General features: G+C 43.9%; 1 protein-coding gene across 1 annotated transcript in view; it reads right to left on the bottom strand.

The window, feature by feature from the left end:
- Positions 1 to 26,650, bottom strand: part of LOC139249536 (chondroitin sulfate N-acetylgalactosaminyltransferase 1-like) — a 178,193-nt gene that overhangs the window by 90,553 nt on the left and 60,990 nt on the right. Inside the window, exon 2 of the mRNA XM_070872476.1 lies at positions 16,243 to 17,030. Within this exon, the coding sequence (XP_070728577.1) occupies positions 16,243 to 16,885 (643 nt within the window). The 5' untranslated portion in view covers positions 16,886 to 17,030. The remainder of the gene's footprint in view (positions 1 to 16,242; positions 17,031 to 26,650) is intronic.

Below are 26,650 nucleotides of genomic sequence, written 5' to 3'. Positions count from 1 at the left end.
CTTCGGGCTGAAGTTTAGGGTCATGCTGGAGTTGAGGCCAGCTCCATGGAAGTCCCAGAAAAATGAAGGTGGGCACACTTGGATCATCTGAATAAGAACTTCTATACCAGAAGCAATGGACAAATATTCGGGGAAGATAGAATGAGTTTTCCTAAGGATCCACTTAGAAAGAGACAAAGGAAAGGGTTAGTGGTCCATTATCAAATCATCAAGCTTTGACCTTTTTCAAAGCACCATTCATATTGTCATACAAAAGCAAAATACTGCGGATGCTGGAATCTGAAAGAAAAACAGAAAATGCTGGAAATGCTCAGCAGGTCAGGCAGCATCTATGGAGAGAGACACAGAGTTAACAATACAGGTCGATGACCCTTCGTCAGAACTGCCTTTGATTCATATTGTCATCTTTGGTTAAGGCAAAGGCAGGCGGGGGCAGGAAACGATCACAAAACGAGTCTAATTGTAGAGCACGCGAGAGATTTTTCTGGTCCAGTCAGTATGTATGTAAAAATCTGTCAATAACACTAGGGGGACTTACCATCCACAATACTGGCCTCTAATACTTTAGGGAGCTAGTGCATGTCTGCAAGGTAATGCTGTTAAATAAGAGGTGATAATTGCAAATATATTTGAAACAATATGACATTTAGATAATACAGACATTCTTCCTTCGTCTGCTCGGAATGAACACTTGGACTGAAGCAGGTATTTGTCTTCTAGATTCATACAGCTGTGCTGTGGTGAAGCAAAACAACCCCAGCCTAGTTCCAAGCCGACTGCATCATCTGCTACCATTCCCTGCATGGCTTCTGGCTGGGCTGTGAAATCGAGACTCCTCCTATCCCCAAACGACCTTGAATAGGAACATCTTGAGCTTCTCCTCTGTAGGACGTCTGGAAACAGCTTCCGTACTGGTCCCCAAGAGTTTGGCTAATTCTCCAGCAACTGTGAGCTTCTGTCTTCACAACGAATGGTTTGCATTCATCCTGACCCGCCCTGCTGCACTGAACAGGAGAAACACCATTCCTTTTGGGGAGTTTTCATTTGAAAGATGCTGACAGGAACACGCGAACTGCACATGACTTGGCACCAAGAAAGCAGTTTCAGAAAATCTCCAAAGAGGTGAATTACCTCAAAACGGGGGGGGGGTTAGTGGTTGCCGTTTGAATCGTGTCAATGGACACAACTGGAGACATATTTGGAGGATTTGTGAAACTCTTCAGCGTTCAACAGCCTGTCCTAGAAGTACAAGCACTGCCAATGAAAATAGAGAGGGAAAAGTTCACACCAGTTCACTATACACTAGACGCTCTCAGTCTCGAAGGTTGTCTTTGGTAGCAGTACAAAAGGTTTCTCATAGGGAGAGGAATGTAATAAAAAAAAAGGCACTTTTTATATAGCTGACCTGATGGGAAAGGAAACAGTGCCATTTTCATTAAACTTGTGTATTGACAGTTGGGGGAACAGGAAAGGCACTTCGACTGGCCTCAATACCTATGGTTTAAGGAGTGTACCCTTGCTAAAAGTGCACAACTGTGGACATTAGGTAAGGAAACAGCCAGGTTTGGTTTATGAAGCCACCCTCTCTCCCCTACCCCTCTGAGGTTGAATAGTCTACCCATGCTCACGGCCTAGACTGCAGAATTGCATGCGTGAAGCAATTTTCCGCCACTACACAGAATTATAGAATAGTACAGCACAGAAGGAGGCCATTCGGCCCATTGAGTCTGCACCAGCTCTTTCAAAGAGAAATCCAGTTAGTCCCACTCTCCCGCTCTTTCCCCATATCCCCGCAATTTTTTTCTCCTTCAAGTATTTATCCAATTCCCTTTTGAAAGCTACTATTGAATCTCATCCACCACCCTATCAGGCAGTGAATTGCAACTCTGAACCACTCGATGCATAAAAAAGTTTTTCTTCAAGTTGCCTCTGGTTCTTTTGCTAATCACCTTAAATCTGTACCCTCTGGTTATCAACCCTTCAGACACTGGAAACAGCTTCTCGTTATTTACTCTGTCGAAACCCTTCATGGGTCTGCACAGGGCCAATTTTTTTCTGCCCAGCTCCCAAATGCCTGATAGCTGAGTGCATGAGGCAAAATTGGCACAAATCCTTTTCTCCCATTCTGCTCCTGAACTGCATTGCACCCAACCTTCCTGTCCTAGTAGCTGCACCTGTAGAGAGTGTAGTCGTGCCTGAACTCCTTTCAGGTACGTTTACATCACAATAATGGTACCAATATAATCAACAGGGGATCTATGCTCATCCATTATGTCACATCGTCAACATAGTTTTTGAAATAGATATGATCTTTACTTTTTTCTTCAATAGTGTAACACGGCTAAAAGAGAACAATTTATTTCCCTTGATTAACATTGTTTGCTTAATAGAAGCAACTGGATAAAAAAAAGTCTGCCCGAGAAAACCTTCTCTTTAATGTCCCCTCTTTTACAGAACCATTTCAGAATCAACAGTAACTTCCAAAAGGAAAGATTTACAGGGCTACGGCACAAGAGCGGGGGAGTGGGTCTTGTTGGATATCTCTTTCAAAGAGTTTGCACAGGCTCGATGGGCCGAATGGCCTCCTTCCGTGCTGCAGGATTCTACGATTATGCTTGCTAATTTTTAGTGGCGGTACTGGCAAAACTGCCAGTTTATTGAATAATGTAAAAGGTCTCCTCAGATTTAATCTTTGCCGAACAATATCAGCTGACGAGAATATTGGCACGGGCTGCACAAAGAGTTATTCAAGTAAAAGCATTTTGGTCGTCGCTCTACATGCAGCCATGCCGTTATGAAGGATTTAACTGAAATGTCTATGTTAAGTACAACAAAAAAGGCACTCAAGCTAAACTGCTTCATTCTGATGGCGCAGTGGCACTCCGCCAGCAGCTGGCTTCATACCGGCAATTTTTTTGCATAGTTGGTTCTCGGACTTAGCGGCGCCATCAGAGGGTGATAGTGAGCAGATGTCATAAACATCCTGTCGGCTGCTTCAACAACAACTTGTATTTATATAGCGCCTTTAACGTAGTGAGACGTTACAAGGCTCTTCACAGGAGTATTATGAGACAAAAAATTTGACACCGAGCCCCATAAGGAGAAATTAGGGCAGGCGACCAAAAGCTTGGTCAAAGAGGTGGTTTTTAGGGAACGTCTTAAAAGGAGGGAAGAGAGGTAGAGAGGCAGATAGGTTTAAGCAGGCAATTCCAGCACTTAGGGCCAAGGCAACAGAAGGATTCAACAGCAGCATTGGCACAGGACTGGAGGCTAGTCCGCAGGTCCCCATATGTAACCAGAGAATCGTGATTCATCCAGTGCAATACAAAGCAAGGGAGGACTTGGCGAGAGTTGGGGTTGCCTTCTTTTTAAAGATCGAAACTGTTGCGTTTATAAACAGGAAGGCAGTGAATAGCTTGTCCAAAAATGTTCTCCGCAGCTGTCACCGGTACTACTCTTGTCATGAAAACTGGTCCTACCATTCCCATTTCTCCTCAATTCTTCCTCCAACCGCTAACTATGGCCCCACAGGCCACCCTTAAGCAACCACTTGTTGAAATTCCCAGGATATCACTGGGGCCGTCCTCCCTCCTTTTAGATGTATTATGCCTCTTTTTTCCCCCCCCAATTAGGACTAGTTGAGCAAGTAATCTCTCCACTAACACAGCACTCCTGCTCCTCTTGGCCAACAAGGAAACCAAAGAAAAAAGTTACAAGGAGTGATCTTCCATATCCTCTTCGGCCCCCGCTCCTGAATGCTGTCAGGTTTCACTGGCGGGTTCTGCACTGCGCGCCACCCGCACAATCTCCAGTTCAAATCATGTCTTGGTCCTAATTGCGCCATACGACCATAATATTAGCAGGTCCTCCACCTGCCTGTGGCGGGCGCCATTCCTGAACCCAAAAGCTGTGCAGTTAAAATGGCGGCAGGCAGAAGCGTGTTGGGAACGCATTGGGAAGTGTGCAACAGCCATTTTAACAAACCCGCCTGCCCCATTCCCATCGGATGGGCTTCAAACTGGCCCTTATTTTTTTAGCCTTTATTGGTCAGTTAGCCAGGCAGAGAGCCATAAAATTGGGACATCATTTCTTTTCAGTTAAAAGTTTTTTTGAGTGTCTTGTTTGACTCACCCTCGCCTTGCTGCACACTGTGTACATGACCAAATTACAATTCATAAAATCATAGCACAATTAATAAATTTGCATAAGCCCAAATATATTCTAACCTAGCATAGTTATTGCACCATATCTGATGGGGTCATTCTTCTCCATGTGACCCATGTCTCCCAGCTCTGGTCCTCTCAGTCCTGATTCCACAGGACAAGAGTTGCAGCAGGCCATAGCAAAGTTAATATTAACTAAAACAAAAGGAGCAACAAGTTTGTGGCTGCAGATCAGCCAATCAGCTAGAAATAATTTGCATTACTTTGGAATAAATTTGCGTATCAGCCAATCAACTAAAAGAAAATGTAGAGAAATCCAAAATTTGTACACAAGGTATGATAATGGAAATGTGACACAGGAAATGTGGCAAAACCATGTACCATGTATAATACAGGTTGAACCTCCCTTATCCAGAACTCCCTTATCCGGAACCACCCCTCATCCAGAACCATTCCCGGCCACCGGTTGGCACATGCATAGAACTCTGACATAAACAAACTGAAGTCCTTCCTCGCTGTCGACTCCCGCATTCGCTGGCCTGACCCCGCAAACCACCGCCGCCCACACTCCCACCGATCTCTCTGCCACACTCCCAACCCCAAGCCAGCCAGTCCCGATATCTCCTTGCTCAGTACCTGTACCATCCAATTTAACCCCTCGTCTGGAAAAATCCCTAATCCAGAACAGGCCAGGTCCCGGGGTTCCAGATAAAAGAAGTTCAACCTTTATTATTACTAGTGAATCTCCCATTGTGCCGCTTGCTGTAAGCCAGAGAGTTTGTATAAGAAAAGGACATGATATCATTAACAATACAATGTAGGAAAAGGTCTCCAAGGCTAGAAGGTGCAATTCTTCTGCATTCTTGAAATGAATGATGGGTCCACTTGCATATCAATCTCTGTCTGCAGATGAAAACCTTGCAGTACTTGAAAAGGATAACATTTTTTGGGCTACGGGGAAAGAGCTGGGGAGTGGCACTAACTGGAAAGCTATTTCAAATTGTACAGGCACAATAGGTCGAATGGCCTCCTTCTGTGCTGCAACAACGGCCAAGATTTTCCTTACCTCGGCTGGTCCGGGGTGGGCGACGTCAGTGGCGGGTCCCGACCCCACTGCTGCCTCCATTCCACTCTGGAAAATGATTTTATGTTGATTGGGCTTATTAAGCCCGCCCAGCCTGTTTCCTGGGCCAATTAGAGGAAGTGATGTCATTCATGACACGTCATCAGCCGGTTTTCTTAAAGGACAAATCTCTTTTAATATTTCTGCTGTTAGTGTTCTACAGCATTGAGGTGTTGCAAACTCAGACAATCACTGCACAGTGGTGCAGAGCTGCACCCAGGCTCTCCCATGACTCCCTCCATATGCTTCTGGAGAGAGTCAAAGCATTCAGGGAGGCCCTCTTCCCTTCCCATGGGCAGAAGACACCTGCCCGGGAGACCAACGCAGCCTGGTTGCACATTGCAGAGGAGGTCACAAGCAGGGATGTCATCAGAACAACCTGGCTGTAGTGGCGTAAAGCCTTCAATTATCAATGATCAAGATGTTGAATCAGTTTGGGTGGAGAAGAGGAATATTAAGGGGAGAAGGTCGCTGGTGGCCATAGTCTATAAGTCCCCTAACAGTAGCTACACCGTTGGACGGAGTTTAAATCAAGAAATAATGAAGACTTGTAATAAAGGAAGGGCAATAATCATGGGTAATTTTAACCTTCATATTGATTGGACAAAGCAAATGGGCCAGGGTAGCCTTGAGGAAGAGTTCATAGAGTGTATCCGGGATAGTTTCCTTGAACAGTACGTTGCGGAACCAGGCTATCTTAGATCTGGTACTGTGTAATGAGACAGGATTAATAAATGATCTTGTAGTAAAGGATCCTCTAGGAATGAGTGATCACAGCATGGTTGAATTTCAAATTCAGTTGGAGGGTGAGAAAGTTGGTTCTCAAACCAGTGTCCTAAGCTTAAATAAAGGAGACTACAAAGGTATGAGGGCAGAGTTGGCTAAAGTGGACCAGGAAAATAAAGTATGGGACAGTTGATGAGCAGTGGCAGACATTTAAGGAGATATTTCATAACTCACAACAAAAATATATCCCAATGAGAAGGAAAGACTGTAAGAGAAGGGATAACCATCTGTGGCTAACTAAGGAAATAAGGGATTGTATCAAATAGAAAACAAGGGCGTACAATATGGCCAAGGATAGTGGGAGGCCAGAGGATTGGGAAACTTTTAAAAGCCAGCAAAGAATGACTAAAAAAATGATAGCGGGAAGATAGATTATGAAAGTAAACTAGCAAAAAATACAGGTAATTAGAAAGTAAAAGAATGGCTAAAGTAATTGTTGGTCCCCTAGAGGATGAGACTGGGGAATTAATAATGGAGAACAGGGAAATGGCAAAGATGTTGAACAAATATTTTGTATCGGTCTTCAGAGTAGAAGAAACTAAAAACATCCCAATAGTGGATAATCAAGGGGCTGTAGGGAAGGAGGAACTTAATACAATCACTTTTACCAATGAAGTAGTACTTGGTAAAATAATGGGACTAAAGGAAGACAAGTCCCCTGGACCTGATGACTTACATCCTAGGGTCTTAAAAGAAATGGCTGCAGAGATAGTGGATGCATTGGTTGTAATCTACCAAAATTCCCTGGATTCTAGGGCGGTCCCAGCAGATTGGAAAGCAGCAAATGTAATGCCCCTATTTAAAAAAGGAGGCAGACAAAAAGCAGGAAACTATAGACCTGTTAGCCTAACATCTGTCATTGGGAAAATGCTGGAGTCCATTATTAAGGAAGCAGTAGTGGGACATTTGGAAGAGCATAATTCAATCAAGCAGAGTCAGCATGGTTCTATGAAAGAGAAATCATGTTTGACAAACTTGCTGGATTTCTTTGAGGATGTAACAAGCAGGGTGGATCAGGGGGAATCAGTGAATGTGGTGTATTTGGATTTCCAGAAGGAATTCGATAAGGTGTCACATAAAAGGTTACTGCACAAGATCAATGTTCATGGGGTTGGGGATAATATATTAGCATGGATAGAGGATTGGCTAACTAACAGAAAACAGAGAGTCGGGATAAATGGGCCATTTTCCGGTTGGCAAACAGTGACCAGTGGGGTGCCTCTGGGATCGGTGCTGGGGCCTCAACTATTTACAATCTATATTAATGACTTGGAAGAAGGGATTGAGTGTAATGTAGCCAGGTTTGCTGATGATACAAAGATGGGTGAGAAAGCCAATTGTGAGCACGACACAAAAAATCTGCGAAGGGATATAGACAGGCTAAGTGAGTGGGAAAAAAATTGACAGGGGCAGGGAGGTGTTGCTACAGTTGTACAGGGCCTTGGTGAGGCCACACCTGGAGTATTGTGTACAGTTTTGGTCTCCTAACTTGAGGAAGGACATTCTTGCTATTGAGGGAGTGCAGCGAAGGTTCACCAGACTGATTCCCGGGATGGCGGGACTGACCTATCAAGAAAGATTGGATCAATTGGGCTTGTATTCACTGGAGTTCAGAAGAATGAGAGGGGACCTCATAGAAACGTTTAAAATTCTGACGGGTTTAGACAGGTTAGATGCAGAAAGAATGTTCCCAATGTTGGGGAAGTCCAGAACCAGGGGTCACAGTCTGAGGATAAGGGGTAAGCCATTTAGGACCGAGATGAGGAGAAACTTCTTCACCCAGAGAGTGGTGAACCTGTGGAATTCTCTACCACAGAAAGTAGTTGAGGCCAATTCACTAAATATATTCAAAAGGGAGTTAGATGAAGTCCTTACTACTCGGGGGATCAAGGGTTATGGCGAGAAAGCAGGAAGGGGGTACTGAAGTTTCATGTTCAGCCATGAACTCATTGAATGGCGGTGCAGGCTAGAAGGGCTGAATGGCCTGCTCCTGCACCTATTTTCTATGTTTCTATGTTTCTATGAAGTATAATGTGGGAAAATGTGAGGTTTTCCACTTTGGCAGAAAAAAAATAGAAAAGCAAATTATAATTTAAATGGAGAAAAATTTCAAAGTGCCTCAGTACAGAGGGACCTGGGGGTCCTTGTGCAGGAAACACAAAAAGTTAGTATGCAGGTACAGCAAGTAATCAGGAAGGCAAATGGAATGTTGGACTTTATTGCAAGAGGGATAGAAAAGCAGAGAAGTCCTGCTACAACTGTACAGGGTATTGGCGAGGCCACACCTAGAGTACTGCGTACAGTTTTGGTCTCATTATTTAAGGAAGGATATACTTGCATTGGAGGCTGTTCAGAGAAGGTTCACCAGGTTGATTTCGGAGATGAGAGGGTTAACTTATGAAGATATGTTGAGTAGTTGGGCCTATACACATTGGAGTTCAGAAGAATGAGAGGTGATCTTATCGAAACATATAAGATAATGAGGGGGCTCAACAAGGTGGATGCAGAGAGGATATTTCCACTCATAGGGGAAATTAAAACTAGGGGACATAGTCTCAGAATAAGGGGCCGCCCATTTAAAACTGAGATGAGGAGGAATTTTTTCTCTCGGAGGGTTGTAAATCTATGGAATTCTCTGCCCCAGAGAGCTGTGGAGGCTGGGTCATTGAATATATTTGAGGTGGAGATAGACAGATTTTTGAGTGATAAGTGAATAAAGGGTTATGGGGAGCGGGCAGGGAAGTGGAGCTGAGTCCATGATCAGATCAGCCATGATCGTATTGAATGGCGGAGCAGGCTCAAGTGGCCAGGTGGCCTACTCCTGCTCCTATTTCTTATGTTCTTATATCTCATTGGATAATAAAACGTTAGTACAAAGCCACAACCTGCTGTGCCTCTCATCACATCCCCATCACTCTGCCTTCCCTACACTACTGCTGCACATCCTCACTCACGCCAACTTACCTTGCACCTCCCTCTCTCTCTATCGATATTATCACATCCACATCTCCCTACCACACCTCACACTCACCCTCATCCTAGTGCAATCATACCAACTAACAACACACAAGGGTAGCCACTTGCGTGTTTTATCCAATGTTCGTGTAAAATTTCTGTTACTGTGCTGTTAAACATTGAAACCTTTATTTTCAACACTTTCTGATCTTGAACAGATTTGTATGCACCTTTGGAAGTTGCTTAGTGAGTTGCAGTGAATGGTGAGACACAATAGTATTCCACATAATGATGGTGGAGGAGAAATTTCTTCTCTCAGAGGATTGTGGATCTGTGGAATTCGCTGCCTCAGAGAGCTGTGGAAGCTGGAACATTGAATAAATTTAAGACAGAAATAGAGAGTTTCTTAAACATTAAGGGAATATGGGGTTATGGGGAGCGAGCATGGAAGTGGACCCGAGTCCATGATCGGACCAGCCATGATCGTATTAAATGGCAAAGCAGGCTCGAGGGGCCGTATGGCCTATTCCCTGCTCCTATTTCTTATGTTCTTATGTTCTTATGAGTGTGAAAGGAATGGCTTTAGCATTATATGGATGCTTTATGGTCTTGATGTGGGCTAACCTGGCACATCACATGACAGCCAAGGTGTACAGCATCAAGTGAAGTAAATCTGGCCATGGTGAGGTCATCCCTAGCAGTAATGTGCTCAAGTGCTGAAGCTCTCTGTCCTGTGCAGCATCAGGTGATTGCGGAGAAGGTTGGTGTTATTGTTGGTGCTGCTGGTGTGCCTGGTACTGCTGGTGTTGGGGCAGACAGTGGTGGGATTTTGATGACCAAGGTGAGAGCGAATAAAGGGCACCAATGTTGATGGAATAGATGGCAGGTGAAGTAGAGATGACAGAAGTAGTCTGTCAATGGTGAGAGAGTTCTTCCAATAAGGTAAGAATGGAAGGAGAGTGGAAAGTGGGAAGCCTGCAGAATTTGTGCTGAAAATGGACTGAGAAACAGCTTGTGTCTGAGGAGAGTGATGATCTTCCAGGTGGGAGCTTTTATTGTACATTTGAAGCTGTCAAGTAATGAGCTGGAGCAATGGCCATTGAACTCCTGCCTCACGTTGACAGATGTTGTCCACAAAGAGCATGGTTTCCATGGCCATGAAGTTAAAGTGAAAAGGTAAGTTAAAAAAAGCCTGTTAATGACCTGTCAACTCGATGCTAATGAGTTTAATTGGGTCGCCCGCCGCTGCTTGAAGGGTCTGCTCAGCGCTGGCAGGCCCGACATTGGGAACAGCGCATTGTGGCGGGTTGACAGCGGGTTCCCAACTCACCGTCAAAAAATCAAATTTCCCACCCGACCCGCCACCGGTCCCACCCACTGAGCCCACAGAAAATTTCGGCCAATGTATGATCCTAACCTGGTCTTACTTGATTGGCAGGTTAATTAGTTGTTGGAGAAAGGGAGCTGAAACATGCAACATTTTAATAGCGCTTTGCATCTATAAGAACTGAGTGCAAGATGTACCCTAAATAACCCTAAGTGTGACAATCCGTCATTTTAAGAAGTGTCAACATTTATAGCTGGCTTGGAACTGCTGCATTCTTTTAAATTATTTTAACTTCTCCAAGATAAGATCTAGGAGTCAATGACACGAGGAGAATGACCCAATCAGGTATGGCACAATAAATCTGACTAGGTTTAGAATAAACTCGGGCTGATTATAATAAATTTGACGATGATTAAGACTGAGAGCAGAGTTACAAGGTATGACAGAATAACCTTACAGGAAGTAAGGGTCACACTTACAAAACATGTGTGCCATATGAAATACCTTTAATGGATTACAGAGATAGCTACGGATGGATTATACAGAATACATTCTGGAGTGTGCTGTAAGGCAGGAAAACCGCTCGAGGTTTGGGATGGTGTTGCTGCACCAATTCAGTTACACTCTTGTAGGTTATGGTATTACCTCATTTGATCAGTATGTTAGAACCCTATAAGCTCACTCCAGAAACTCTATCACCCTACTCTAAACTGTTTCCTATCTTTTTGTACATCTTGTTCACCAGCATCTTATCCGAAGGGGACTATGGTTAAGAGTAACAGTAGGGTTACAAGGTGCTCTTCATTTTGCTCTCGTTATCCTAAACAGCAAACATTTGAGATTAGCCAAGACATCTATCTTCTGGCCAATCTCGGGGCTATTTCCAAGATTGAAAATAAACTTAAGAGTGAGAAAACTGGACTCTGATTTGGAACGTGACTCATCAGCAAATAAACTGAGGCAGTAAGAGTCATTTTGTAAAAGATTTGCTGCATTGACCTTTGACGTAGCAATCTGTAATGTACAATTCAACTGAGGATGTCTAACTGGAAATAACCTTTGTAAGTGCTGTTAACATGAACATTTTTCAGTAGTAGTTTTTTTTCTCATTCCTAAATGTGCTAATTGGCAGATAAAAATTACAGCTCATTTATCCACTAAAATACAGGAGTAAACTACTCAGTGCCTGAGGGAACAATGAATCTAAATTACTTCAAAGGGCAATATCATCTCTTGGGCGAATTCTCAAACAGGGCCAGTTCCTAAAACAAATAGAAGAATCCACTTTAAATCTCTCTCGCTTTATTGTAGCTGCTACAACTCCTTATTTTTTTTAATAAGGCTGAAGATTAATAAAACTTTATTCATTCAGAACCCTTATTTCCAGGACAAAGGCATCAAGCTTAGCGAGAAAACAAGATGGTAGCTCAACGGATTTTCAAAAAAGATATTTTGAATGATTTGATTGGTTGCTGTCTCCCTCCTTGCTGTTGTTTTATGGGTAATGTTTGTTTACTCCGGATTGGTAGATTTTATATGTCCTTAGCAGTGCTTAATTAGCAGTTTTAATTCCCATTTTCCACCACTTTTGATTGATGCATTCCCTACTTATATAGTTAGGATTATTTTTCTTCGTTCCTGGAATGTGGGCATCACTGGCAAGGCCAGCATTTATTGTCCAGCCCTAATTGCCCTCAAGAAGGCGGTGGTGAGCCATAGTCCCCTTCGGATAAGATGCTGGTTAACAAGATTATTTTTATTTACTTTGCATTATGAACTCCTATGTCCACATTTATAATGAGAACACCCCATTGTCACGCTGTAATAACACCCTCTCACCAGTGGTGATGCTGTTGTGCAGCATATACAATAGACCAATGTGTGCTTCTTGAACCGCTGAAGTCCGTGTAGTGAAGGTACTCCCACAGTGCTGTTAGAGAGGGAGTTCTAGGATTTTGACCTAGTAACAAGTCAGGATGGTGTGTGACTTGGAGGGGAACTTGGAGATGACGGTGTTCCCATGCACCTGCTGCCCTCGTCCTTCGAGGTGGTAGAGGTCACGGGTTTGGGAGGTGCTGTACGACTTGCGTCAACTGGCACACAGAATTTTTTATATGCAACAAGTGTAACAGTCAAAATGTGCATTAGATGCAAGCCACAATACACATTATGTATTTCTCAAGGTGTATGGGCAATTAAGATAAAGTGTAATCGTCAGATGAAGCAGGGTTTGTGAGCTAAGAATAATTTGACCAGGGTGTGCTGATGTAATTCAGTGACCTTTTTAAAGCCATACATTCCATCGTTATTTTTATTTACTTTGCATTGTAAACTGCTATGTCCACATTTATAATGAGAACACTATTTTGTCACGCTGTAATTATACCTCTCTCACCAGTGGTGATACTGTTCTGCAGCATATATAACAGACCAATGTGTGCCATCCTAAATATAAGTCACCATCATGATAGGCAATCCCTCGGAATCGAGGAAGTCTTGCTTCTACTCTTAACATGAGCTCTTAGTTGGCTGTACAGTCCAATACGAGAACCACAGTCTCTGTCACAGGTGGGACAGATAGTCGTTGAGGGAAGGGGTGGGTGGGACAGGTTTGCCGCACGCTCTTTCCGCATCCTGCGCTTGATTTCTGCATATTCTCGGCGACGAGACTCGAGGTGCTCAGCGCCCTCCTGGTGCACTTCCTCCACTTAGGGTGGTCTTTGGCCAGGGACTAATATAAGTATACTGTGATTGAAAGCAAGTGTGACACTTGTACACAGTACAACATTGTAAAAGATGCAATAGAAATGGATACGGAGTTTTTAATGTGTTTGAAGGCAAGTTAAAAATTATGATATGTGATAGTGCCCCACTTCAGCATCATACGAACATAGGAAATAGGAGCAGGAGTAGGCCATATTGCCCCTCGAGCCTGCTCCACCATTTAATATGATCATGGCTGATCCGATCATGGACTCAGGTCCACTTTCCTGCCCGCACCCCATAACCCCTTATTCCCTTACTGGCTAAGAAACCGTCTATCTCTGTCTTAAATTTATTCAATGACACAGCTCTCTGAGACAACCCTTATCTAAGAATAAGGGGTAAGCCATTTAGGACCGAGATGAGGAGAAACTTCTTCACCCAGAGAGGTGAACCTGTGGAATTCTCTACCACAGAAAGTTGTTGAGGCCAATTCGCTAAATATATTCAAAAAGGAGTTAGATGTAGTCCTTATTACTAGGGAGATCAAGGGGTATGGCGAGAAAGCAGGAATGGGGTACTGAAGTTGCAATTTCAGCCATGAACTCATTGAATGGCGGTGCAGGCTCGAAGGGCCGAATGGCCTACTCCTGCATCTATTTTCTATGTTTCTATGTTTCTATGTTTCCACAGATTTACAACCCTCTGAGAGAAGAAATTCCTCCTCGTCTCAGTTTTCTAAGAATATGCCCCCTAGTTCTAGTCTCCCCCATCAGTGGAAAATCCTCTCTGTATCCACCTTGTCAAGCCCCCTCACAATCTTACAAGTTTCAAACAATCAAAAACTTAATAAAGCCCCCTCTACTCTACCCCCCAAGTGTCTCAACTTTAGAAGAGTATCCATTGCTGCATAAAAGTGGCATCTCCATTTTACAATTATCTTAGATCTGGTCCCGTGTAATGAGACAGGAATAATAAACGGTCTCCTAGTAAAAGATCCTCTCGGAATGAGTGATCACAGTACAGTTGAATTTGTAATACAGATTGAGGGTGAGGAAGTAGTGTCTCAAACGAGCGTACTATGCTTAAACAAAGGGGACTACAGTGGGATGAGGGCAGAGTTGGCTAAAGTAGACTGGAAACACAGACTAAACAGTGGCACAATTGAGGAACAGTGGAGGACTTTTAAGGAGCTCTTTCATAGTGCTCAACAAAAATATATTCCAGTGAAAAAGAAGGGCGGTAAGAGAAGGGATAACCAGCCGTGGATAACCAAGGAAATAAAGGAGAGTATCAAATTAAAAACCCATGCGTATAAGGTGGCCAAGGTTAGTGGAAAACTAGAAGATTGGGAGAATTTTAAACGACAGCAAAGAATGACTAAGAAAGCAATAAAGAAAGGAAAGATAGATTACGAAAGTAAACTTGCGTTAAACATAAAAACAGATAGTAAAAGCTTTTACAGATATATAAAACGGAAAAGAGTGACTAAAGTAAATGTTGGTCCCTTAGAAGATGAGAAGGGGGATTTAATAATGGGAAATGTGGAAATGGCTGAAACCTTAAACAATTATTTTGCTTCGGTCTTCACAGTGGAAGACACAAAAACCATGCCAGAAATTGCTGGTCACAGGAATGTGGGAAGGGAGGACCTTGAGACAATCACTATCACTAGGGGGGTAGTACTGGACAGGCTAATGGGACTCAAGGTAGACAAGTCCCCTGGTCCTGATGAAATGCATCCCAGGGTATTAAAAGAGATGGCGGAAGTTATAGCAGATGCATTCGTTATAATCTACCAAAATTCTCTGGACTCTGGGGAGGTACCAGCGGATTGGAAAGCAGCTAATGTAATGCCTCTGTTTAAAAAAGGGGGCAGACAAAAGGCAGGTAACTATAGGCCGGTTAGTTTAACATCTGTCATGGGGAAAATGCTTGAAACTATCATTAAGGAAGAAATAGCGGGACATCTAAATAGGAATAGTGCAATCAAGCAGACGCAACATGGATTCATGAAGGGGAAATCATGTTTAACTAATTTACTGGAATTCTTTGAGGATATAATGAGCATGGTGAATAGAGGTGTATTTAGATTTTCAAAAGGCATTCGATAAGGTGCCACACAAAAGGTTACTGCAGAAGATAAAGGTTCGCGGAGTCAGAGGAAATGTATTAGCATGGATAGAGAATTGGCTGCCTAACAGAAAGCAGAGAGTCGGGATAAATGGGTCCTTTACGGGTTGGAAATCAGTGGTTAGTGGTGTGCCACAGGGATCGGTGCTGGGACCACAATATACATAGATGACCTGGAAGAGGGGACAGAGTGTAGTGTAACAAAATTTGCAGATGACACAAAGATTAGTGGGAAAGCGGGTTGTGTAGAGGACACAGAGAGGCTGCAAAGAGATTTAGATAGGTTAAGCGAATGGGCTAAGGTTTGGCAGATGGAATACAATGTCAGAAAATGTGAGGTCATCCACCTTGGAAAAAAAAAGTAAAAGGGAATATTATTTGAATGGGGAGAAATTACAACATGCTGCGGTGCAGAGGGACCTGGGGGTCCTTGTGCATGAATCCCAAAAAGTTAGTTTGCAGGTGCAGCAGGTAATCAGGAAGGCGAATGGAATGTTGGCCTTCATTGCGAGAGGGATGGAGTACAAAAGCAGGGAGGTCCTGCTGCAACTGTATAGGGTATTGGTGAGGCCGCACCTGGAGCACTGCGTGCAGTTTTGGTCACCTTACTTAAGGAAGGATATACTAGCTTTGGAGGGGGTACAGAGACGATTCACTAGGCTGATTCCGGAGATGAGGGGGTTACCTTATGATGATAGATTGAGTAGACTGGGTCTTTACTCGTTGGAGTTCAGAAGGCTGAGGGGGGATCTGATAGAAACATTTAAAATAATGAAAGGGATAGACAAGATAGAGGCAGCGAAGTTGTTTCCACTGGTCGGGGAGACAAACCACTAAGAGCTAGATCAAGACTACCCAAACTCCTATCACAAAGGATCCTTAAAGCCAACAGAGAGAGGAGACTTTGATCTCATCCGTCGGGTGGATTACAACCCAGGTCTAGGAGTTGGAAGGACAACATGCTATTCCATTGTACCTCAGAGTCCCCTGGACACTGCAATCTTAACGAGTAAGTCAACTGTTTGGTACAATTTCAAATATTACAAACCAACCTTCAACAAAGTCAGCAGCTGCGTGCATGCGATGATTTGTTGCTCCTTCATCTTCAGGGGTGTTCAGGATTTCTAGTGCAACCTCAACAGCTTCCACCAACTCATCCCGTTTGTCCTTTCGGACTGGTTTCTCCTCGGGGTGCCTGGTCAGACCCATTTCCAGCTGGTACACCTTCTGCAGAGTGAAGCTCTCGAACGGTATCACTGAATATTCCGTTGGCAATTTGACCGCAGAATGGACCTCTGCTTTGTCGATCTGAGAGTGCAGAAATTCGAGCAGGTCTGCTCGAGTCTTCTCTGGACTGCTCCGGTCAAAATGAGCACCCAGTGAGTCGCCATAGCGATCCTGTACAGCTTTCAGCTGCTCACTCCTCTCCTGCAGCTCCTCCTTCAGCTGTGCAATTTGTTTCTTTAAACTGTTGATGTAATTACGGTGTTGCTCCTCACGCTCCTCCAGCAACACTTGAAAGTTGTCCTTTCCAGTTGGGCCATTGACCCTGGGCAATATGGGCTGGCCATCTTCCACCTTCGGCGTGCAGGCCAACATGTACAACAAGGATACTATGCAGCACAGGAGAACCAATACCACACCAAGCCGCCAAATCCAAGTTGGCAATCCCCTGCGCATCATTCTCACCCACATCTGGTCTTTCTGGCGTGCCAACCCAGTTAATCAGTCCAGGATGATTTGACAGCAACACCATCAGTCTCTGAACCAAATGGTTCAGTCCTTGTAAATCTTCTCATTTCAGGCTAGGGTTGGCTTCTGACGGGCACTGGAAGACACCCTGGAAGGACAAACACAAAGACTAATCAGCACCTACTGCACAACTTAAAAATGTCCTTCATTAAAATGCAATTTGGCCCAGAAATACGTCTCAAGCGATGGAGCAAAACGGGCGGTATGGGATCGGCCACCCGTTATACGCACATCCTGATACTTAGTTCCGCTGTAGCCAATGCAACTGAATATCAAGCGCTGCGTATAACGGCCAATCTGATGCCGAAGCATTCTATTCTTTAAATAAGGAGCGTAGTGCAGTGTTTTTACATCATATATCCACCAGAATGTAACGACAGAAATTTAATGAGTATTAATATACTTACTGCCTCACAGTGACCAGCAAAATTGATTTTAAAATCCTCCTACTTGCTTATAAATCCCCACCCCCGCCAATACCCAAGTTCTGGATTTCCCACAAAGGAATAACTACCATATCTAATCCCTTTATCATTTTAAACATCTCAATCAGATCACCCATCAACCTTCTAAACTCAAGGAAATACAAACCAGGTTTTATGCAACCTGTCTTCAAAATGTAACCCTTTAAGTTCCGTTATTCTGATGAATCTCATAGAGCTCAAAGTGCTAGAATACATAGTAGCTAATCCTTTAGAAAGAGGAGTAATAACCAAAAATAAAGCTTCCCAGACATACAACATAAGAACATAAGAAATAGGAGCAGGAGTAGGCCATACGGTCATCGAGCCTGGTCCGCCATTTAATACGATCATGGCTGATCTGATCATGGACTCAGCTCCACTTCCCTGCCCGCTCCCCATAACCCCTTATCGGTTAAGAAACTGTCTTTCTCTGTCTTAAATTTATTCAATGTCCCAGCTTCCACAGCTCTCTGAGGCAACGAATTCCACGGATTTACAACCCTCTCAGAGAAGAAATTCCTCCCTCTCAGTTTTAAATGGACGGCCCCTTATTCTAAGATTATGCCCTCTAGTTCTAGTCTCCCCCATCAGTGGAAAAAGTTTCCCTGCACCCATCTTGTCAAGCCCCCTCATAATCTTATACGTTTCGATAAGATCACCTCTCAATCAACAGGACTGAAGAGATTAGACGGGAGCTGTGTATTAAAGTTGTACAAATGATTGCTAAGGGGTTTTGTTTAATGCCTTCATGCCAAGTACATTTCTTGGTTTGATCTTTCTAATGTGTTTCTCTGGGTAATGGATGTGGCCACAGCTGTGGTGGATTAAGATGACGGGACTGAAAGGTTCTTAGTGTGGTGACATTGTGCTCAGCTTCTGATTTTTGTAACTTTCAGACATGTTGAGAAGTGGTGCCTGCAGTGCTGAGGAACCATCTATCAAAAGAGATTAGTGCAATTTCTTCTGACAAACTTTTATGCTATTTTCTCTTTAGCTAGTTAGATCGCGCATTCTACACCTTAATAGCACCAGGAGGAGGCATCCTGATACCACTCCCAGCTTCACACCAGCTGCAGTATAACTCCAAATATTTACAATGCCAAATTTTTAAAGTTTTAAGGAGAACCAACGGTCTGGAAGTTTTTTAAAAAACATTTTCAAATTTTTTAATGTCAACAAGAGCTGGCTGTCCTGATGACTCGGTCAACATCAAGTGACCCAACATTTGGGCCAGACTGAACAGATTCCCATTAAGTGCTCATTGCACCTTTTACATTTGAAGCACTGGTTGATGTGCCACAGAGCTTTCATAAGAACATAAGAAATAAAGAAATAGGAGCAGGAATAGGCCATCTGGCCCTTCGAGCCTGCTCCGCCATTCAATGGCTGATCTGATCTAGGCCTCAACTCTATTTCCTTGCCCTCTCCTCGTAACCCTTGACTCCCCTATCATTGAAAAATCTGTCCACCTCCACCTTAAATATATTCAAAGACCCAGCCTCTACAACTCTCTGGGGCAGAGAATGCCAAAGATTCACCACCCTCTGAGAGAAGAAATTCTTCCTCATTTCCGTTTTAAATGGGCGACCCCTTATTCTGAAACTATGCCCCCTAATTCTAGATTCCCCTACGAGGGGAAACATCCTCTCTGCATCTACCCTGTCAAGTCCATTCAGCAACACTGTGATTGAAGGACACTCTGTCAACTCGAGAATCGTAAAAGAAAACTAAGGAAAAGCTAAAAAAAACTCAAAATCCTCAGGAATAAGCAAATGATCAAAACACACTGAAAAAACAGACCAATACAGATTAAAAAGACTGAAGTCCCACAATTGAACATTTTAATTACAAGAAACAATGTCAAAAAATTATCGGCTGCAGCTATTTTCTCATCCACTTACATTGATGTCCGCAGTTATTAAGGGCCCAACTTTGCCCAACCCTTTTTTTTGGCGCACTGGAAACGGCGCCGGAAAAAAGGGGCCCCATCCTGGCTGCTCTTCCGAGTCCCCAGAGTCCCAGTGTGGCGTGCATTGTGAAGTGGGGGGGGAAGCAATAGACCAGCGCCGAAAACAGTGCCGGTACCTGTGCGCATGCTCCTGCCCTCCCAGCTTGTCCTGCGGGCTGTGAGCAGGACCCGATGCTCGAAGCCCCTATCCCCGGCCGAAGGGACGCCCCGATCTCACCGCACCCTATCTCCAGCCGAGTGGCCTCCCGCACAGTCGGCCGGCCCGTTGAGTTCCTGGGCCGAGGTAGGACTTCGGCTTTATTTTTTATTTATTGGTTGTGCTTGAGAGTTTTGATTGTGGAGAGGGGGGGGAGGAGGAGAGTTTTGGGGGTGGGAGGGGGAGAGAAAGTATGTTTTGGGGGGGGGGTGGGTGGGGGGAGAGAAAGAGTGTTTTGTATACCAGCATATCTCTCTCTCTCGCTACCCCCCACCTCCCCCCACACCCCGGTGACATCGCGATAGGATTTACTTCATTTTTATTAGTATTTTAATTTTTTGAGCTTTTCCTTGCAACGTTTGGTGCTCGGTTGTTGAGGTCTTCTCCAGTTCCCTTCCCTTTCCTATCCCTGCCCTAATGTCTGCCGAATGTGCGCTGCTTTTTCTTCACTGCCCGCAAGGTTTTTCAGAGCTGGCCACATACGCTGACCTAAGTCGATTTGGAGTAAGTTTTTGCTGGCCACAAGTGGCATAAATGGCCAAAACTGGCGTAAGTGCCGGGGAGCGCCCCCTTTTGAAAAAAAATCTGACCTAAAAAAAATCGTACCTAACCGACTTACTCTGGAGCAAATTTGGGGTGGAAAATGGCATTTTTTTAAACTTACGCCAGAAAAAACAACTTACTCCAAAAGTATTGATGCAAGTCATGGACAAAGTTGAGCCCTAAAAGTGTACGCCTACACACTGTAATGTTCTGTAACTGTTTCAGTTCATATCTTCCACCTTTCTGGAATTATTTGCAATGTAACGTACGCAAACAAGCAATTATTTATTATAATCACAAGGCAAGATATTGGTGAGAACATACGAGCAGATCTCACGCAGGGTTGGAGGAAATGCTAAACTGGGATGTGACACCTGAAGTGTTATACTTACAGAAAGTGCGACATTTGAGAAGTGCAATATTTACAGGAAGTCAGACACTTGCATGCTGAACCGAAAACATTTGATGTATTTCACTCCCTTCTCATTTATTCTCTGCACTAAGAACATTGAATTATCCAATGAGTTCAAATAAATTGAATAAATACCCCTGCAAAGTGCAAATACTGTGGTTCAAAGATTAAATTGTCCAATAATTTGAAATAATGAACTGTGAGCTAAGAGTAGACTTTATACAAGTTGAACCTCCCTTATCCAGAACTCCTTTATCCAGAACCATCCCTCGTCCAGAACCATTCCTGGCTACTGGGTGGCGCATGCACAGAACTCCGACATGAACAAATTGAAGTTCTTCCTCGCTGCCAACTCCCGCAATCCCTGGCCTGACCCCGTGATCCACACCCCACCCCCACCCCCCACCATGATCTCTCTGCTGCACTCCCAGCCCCGATATCCCCTTGCTCAGTACCTGTACCATCCAATTTAACATGACCACCCCTCGTCCAGAATCCCTTATCCAAAACAGGTCCCGAGGGTTCCGGATAAGGGAGGTTTAACCTGTACTATAAATGTCCCATACGTGGATTTATCATCAGTGGTTTATTTTTGTGCTGCACTACTTCTCACGAGCACCTACTGTGCCTATCATAGCAATTACAGAACTACACACGCAAGCACACTCTCTCTGCTCCCTGTACCTTCATCAGAACATAAGAGCAGGAGTAGGCCATACCGACTCTCGAGCCTGCTCCGCTAATCAATAAGATCATGGCTGATCTTCGACCTCCACTCCACTTTCCTGCATTATCCCCATATCCCTTGATGCTCTTAATACCCAAAAATTTATCGATAACCCAGTCTTGAATATACTCACTGAGCATCCACAACCCTCTGTGGTGGAGAATTTAATTTGAAGTTACTAAAAGTGAGAGGAGAACTTTCCCACGTTTGATTCCCAGTGTCACTATCAAACATGGGCACGAAGCAAAACAGAACTTCTTCCAATAGGCTTCAACACCACAGGCCTGATTTTAACTCCAGGCAGGTGGGTGGTGAGTTACAAAAGGAATTTAGTGCCTCAAGTGAAATCTTTCTTCTTCTTAACATATATCTCCTCATGCCCCATTGTAATTACAATAACATCGCTCCTCCACAATATTTCTGTACACTAGTTCAGTCCAGACTAAACAAGAGGAACAGAATGAACACATCACAGAATCATTGAAGCAAATAACAAACTTCTCCATAAATACATGCATTAAAAACAAAGTTTTCAAAAATTAGTTAACATGCAACATCAGTGTCAGCCGTGGCTCATTGGCAGCACTCTTGCCTGAGTCAGAGGGCCATGGGTTCAAGAGACGGGCACATCCATGCTGTACTGAGGGAGTGCTGCACTGTCGGAGGTGCCATCTTTCAGATGAGACTTTAAACCGAGCCACTCAGGTGGACGTAAAAGATCCAACTGTTATTTAAAAAAGAGCAGGGCAGTGCTCCACAGTGTCCTGGTCAATATTTATCCTGCAACCAACATCACTAAAACAGATTATCTGTCATTTATCCATTGCTGTTTGTGCGAGCTTGCTGTGTGCAAATTGTCTGCCACGTCTCCCTACATTACAACAGTGACTAGCCTTCAAAATGTACTTCATTGGCTGTGAACCGCTTTGGGAAGCTCGGAGGTCGTGAAAGACACTATATAAATGCAAGTTTTTTTCTTTCTTGGTAGGAATAGAAGATATGACGTGGTGTGATGGGTTAGTGGGATAAACCATCTAAATTAGGAATAGCAAAAAAAATCACTTGTGTGTAGTGCTACAGATTTCCGTCAGAAATTTCTTTTATGAGCTGAGATGAGGAGGAATTTCTTCTCTCAGAGGGCTGTAAATCTGTGGAATTCGCTGCCTCAGAGAGCTGTGGAAGCTGGGTCATTGAATAAACTAAGACAGATATAGATAGTTTCTTAAACGAAAAGGGAATAAGGGGTTATGGGGAGCGGGCAGGGAAGTGGACCTAAGTCCATGATCAGCCATGATCGTATTAAATGGTCCCGGAGCAGGCTCGAGGAGCCGTATGGCCTACTCCTGCTCCATTTCTTATGTTCTTATGAGCTCCTAGCCATGTATCTCATTCACACTGTTAGTTGTATCATTATTGCAAAATATAACCTCTGTGTCAGTTAAGTACAATCAGTCTGCAGAATGCACAGATCGAGTCTCATACAGTGTATGGAGGAGGGCCATTTTTCCTGATAAATATTGACAATGCAAAATCTTCTCAGCTTTTACTGAGGATCAACGCTATTATCAGCTTGGTCATTGTTGTTACAGTGCTTCAAACTGAAGCTCTGACATTGCAACGCCAACCAAGTCGGAGTCTGCCCCAGTGGAAATCTGAACATTGGATGCAAAGCAAAAGAACCGGAAACAGCACCACCCTGACTCTACCTACAATGTTGGCAGCCACACTGCAACTTCTTAACAACAGTAAGTGTCAGCAACTCTCAGCTGGCAATATTTGTCTCAAAACATCACATGGTAATCTATCTGGTCAAAGAATACAGCTTAGAACAAAGAGCACCAATCATTTCTGCAAAGTGTAAGGTCCTCATATCTTAATACTTTGGAAAATTAAACTAAAGTACTGTCCAACTCAATCATTCTCTGCAGCAATAACACAGATCTACCTCCACAGTCAACAGATGACTGTATTGTTTTAGGTCTCTGGTATTTGAAAAAAGTCTTGCGTTTATATAGCGTCTTTCACGACCTCAGGACATCCCAAAGTGCTTTACAGCCAACAAATTACTTTTGGAGTGTAGTCACTTTTGTAACATAGGAAACGCAACCGCCAATTTGTGCACAGTAAGCTCCCATAAACAGCGCTATGATAATGATCAGATAATCTGTTTTAGTGATGTTAATTGAGAGAAAAATATTGGCCAGCACATGAGGATAACTCCCCTGTTCTTCTTCGAAATAGTGCCATGGGATCTTTTACATCCACCTGAGAGAGCAGACAGGGCCTCGGTTTAACGTCTCATTCAAAAGTAGGCACCTCCGACAGTGCAGCACTCCCTCAGTACAGCACTGGATTGTCAGCTTAGATTTTTGTGCTCAAGTCTCTGGCGTGGGACTTTGACCCACAATCTTCTGACTCAGAGACAAGAGTGTCACCCACTGAGTCACAGTTGACATCTCTACATGAGGTCTCTACACTAGGCAGAGTAATCTTAGCTAGGAGGGTTTTCAACAAAAGAAAGATATAAAGAACAGTGGCATGGTGATACAGCACACTGGAATTCCAATGGGCTGTGCTACAGGGCGGTAAAAAGTGAGGCCATACTCACGATTCTCCACGTCAAGCTCATGATCTTATTCATGTCACGTGAAAGTAACAGATAGCGGGCATGTGCTTCCCCATGGGAAGAGAAGGAAAATGGGAGCGCCACTCAGGCTGGTATGGCATACCTTCTAGGCTCAGTCCTAGAATAAGACTGGCTTGAGTTCTGGGTATGTGTGCTTTCTTGGCTGGAGATGTGTGTTGCAAAGAGATTATTAAATAAGTGACAGGTAGGGGAGAAATATAGGAGCATTATCATTAATATGTGCTGACATGGTTACTGAGAGCAAGATTCTAATGCGTTTCTACATTTCCGACAGAATAAATCTAGAATTACCTGTACTGTTGATGTGGGAATTGTCATCTACAACACGACGAGACTTCTTCCTGAGTCACAGATTATATCTACCCGCAAACGCTTTAAAACCATTACTTGACCAAAGATCATAGTGAAACGGAATCCCATTGATTAGGTATCGGAGCCACCTTAAAAATGGGGAAAAGCCTAGAAATATTTTCTAAACAACGCTCCACTCACACAGTATCAAACTTTGCAATTTGTTTAATTACTTTTTTGGGGAAAAATGTTGAGTAAATGTGCTGGTTTTATTGTATGATTCTCAATAGAGGTGAATCAAATAACCTAATAAAGGTTTGATTTATAGTTACTGTTGTGCTCATTGTCATGTATGTATGCTTGGGGTTACTAGCCACCAGGTGGCGCCACTGTTGGAGGTCATTGGGCTGTACGCACATGTGTGCGGGCCAGGTATAAAAGGCCAGCCATCTTGTAATGTAATCACTTTGGGCCCTAGTAAAGCAGAGCCAGGTTTGTACCTGTGTTAGTTTACAGTATTCAATCTATCGAGTTATTGCATACGTACACTCATACTCTATTTGTTACAGGACACCAGACAGGCATAAGGACCCTGCAGGAGCTATTCACACACTGCTGTAAACATGCTGGTTCATGCTAGTTTTGGGACACTATTTTGAGAGAGTTGCTATAAAGGACACAGTTAATTACATTACTCCTGTTTCAGATAGTCTGTTTATTTACGTAAACAACATAATTTGGCAATGAGGATGAATGAAATTAACCTCCCTACTCCCCGTCCCCCCCGCCGCCCCCCCCTCCCCGCCTTTCCTCTCCACACCCGGGGACCCTCCAATTCCGTGGCCGAGATGGATAAAAAGCTTTTCTACGTACATCACGCGCGTGGGTTAGACGGCGACAACGTAACACCAGCTCACCATACTTATCCACTGCCTCAGTAAATCGAAGACACGGACAAAGCAGTAAGCGCCCTAGAGAACTACTTTGGGCCAAAGAAAAGTATCATAATGGAGAGATACAAATTTCGTCAAGGGGCAAGGGAATGGTGGACCAATCAAACAGTATTTCATTTCATTAACTGAACCGGCCGCTATGTGTAACTTTGGAGCACTCATAGAGGTAATGATCAGGGATTAAATTATTGAGAAAACAACGATCCCCCGCATTCGGGAACGCTTGCTAATGGAGGTTGACAAATTGACATTGGACAAAGCAACTCATTTGGCCATTCAAATCGAATCAGAGCTTTCAGATTCAAAAGCGATCAGATCCCCTGCTCCTCCTGTGCAACAGACTTCAGCTACAGCCCATGTGCAAGGCATTCGTCCAAAGCAGAAATCACAGCAGAGACCCAGGGCTAGTAATAAGCCACCCACTACGGATCGCGGGCCTAACTTCCACTGCTTTAACTGCAAAGTGTCCTAACTGCCCTGCACGTGGGAAGAAATGCTCTGCATGTGGTAAAATGAACCATTTTGCTAGTGTCTGTCGCTCTTCGCAGCATATTCGACATGTGGACAACCCAGATAGTGATGAACCCAGTATGGTTTACACCGTTAGTGACATTTCAGACATCGATTTGGGCTAATTCAAGTACTGTGATATAAACATTGATGGCACGCCCATCTGCCTCCTCATTGACCTTGGAGCCAAAGTCTCCATATTGAGCGAGACCGTGTACAAAACCCACTTCACACGCTGTCAACTGCAGCCCGCAACTTCCACTCTACATGCGTACTCCGACTCCAAAATTGGGGTCATATCTGTCCCAATATACTACAAGGCCATAACATTGGAGAACTTTTCCTTTCATGTCACGAAGGGACGAAGCCTCATGGGTGTTGACCTTTTTGACAAGCTTGGGTTCAAAGTTTACGACCCAACCGGCACACCTGTGTACACAGTGGACTTTGACAAGCAGTATCCCTCAATCTTCACAGGGTTTGGAGTGACAACAAAATTCTGTCATCGTCCCCGTGTTGACTTTCCGTCAAACCGGTTACGCAGCGACTTTGCTGTCTCCCATTCGTGGTTCGCGACCAAGTATCCACAGAATTAAAGTGACTCGAATCTCAGGGAATCATTGAGAGCATTGACTCCTCACCATGGATCTCGAACTTAATCATTGCTTGGCGTAAAAATGGGGAGATCTGCCTATGCATCAACCTGAAAGAGGTCAACAAGGCCATCATTCTCGACAAGTACCCTCTTCCTACCATCGACTAACTGTCTTCAGAATTCCACGGTTAAATAGTTTTTATGAAACTCGCAGTTACCTGCAAATAACCCTAGCGGAGGACAGCAAACTGCTCACGGCATTCATGACGCATGATGGTCTGTATCAGTATCGACGCATGTCCTATGGACTATCTTCTGCACCAAGTGCATTTCAGAAGATTGGCACTACTATGCTAGTAGGCATAGAGGGAGCCCTCAATCTGCTTGATGATATCGTCGTC

The sequence above is a fragment of the Pristiophorus japonicus genome, chromosome 2, assembly GCF_044704955.1.
Source record: "Pristiophorus japonicus isolate sPriJap1 chromosome 2, sPriJap1.hap1, whole genome shotgun sequence".
In the NCBI taxonomy this organism is placed as follows: Eukaryota; Metazoa; Chordata; class Chondrichthyes; family Pristiophoridae; genus Pristiophorus; species Pristiophorus japonicus.
This window is presented reverse-complemented; position numbering and strand designations above follow the sequence as displayed.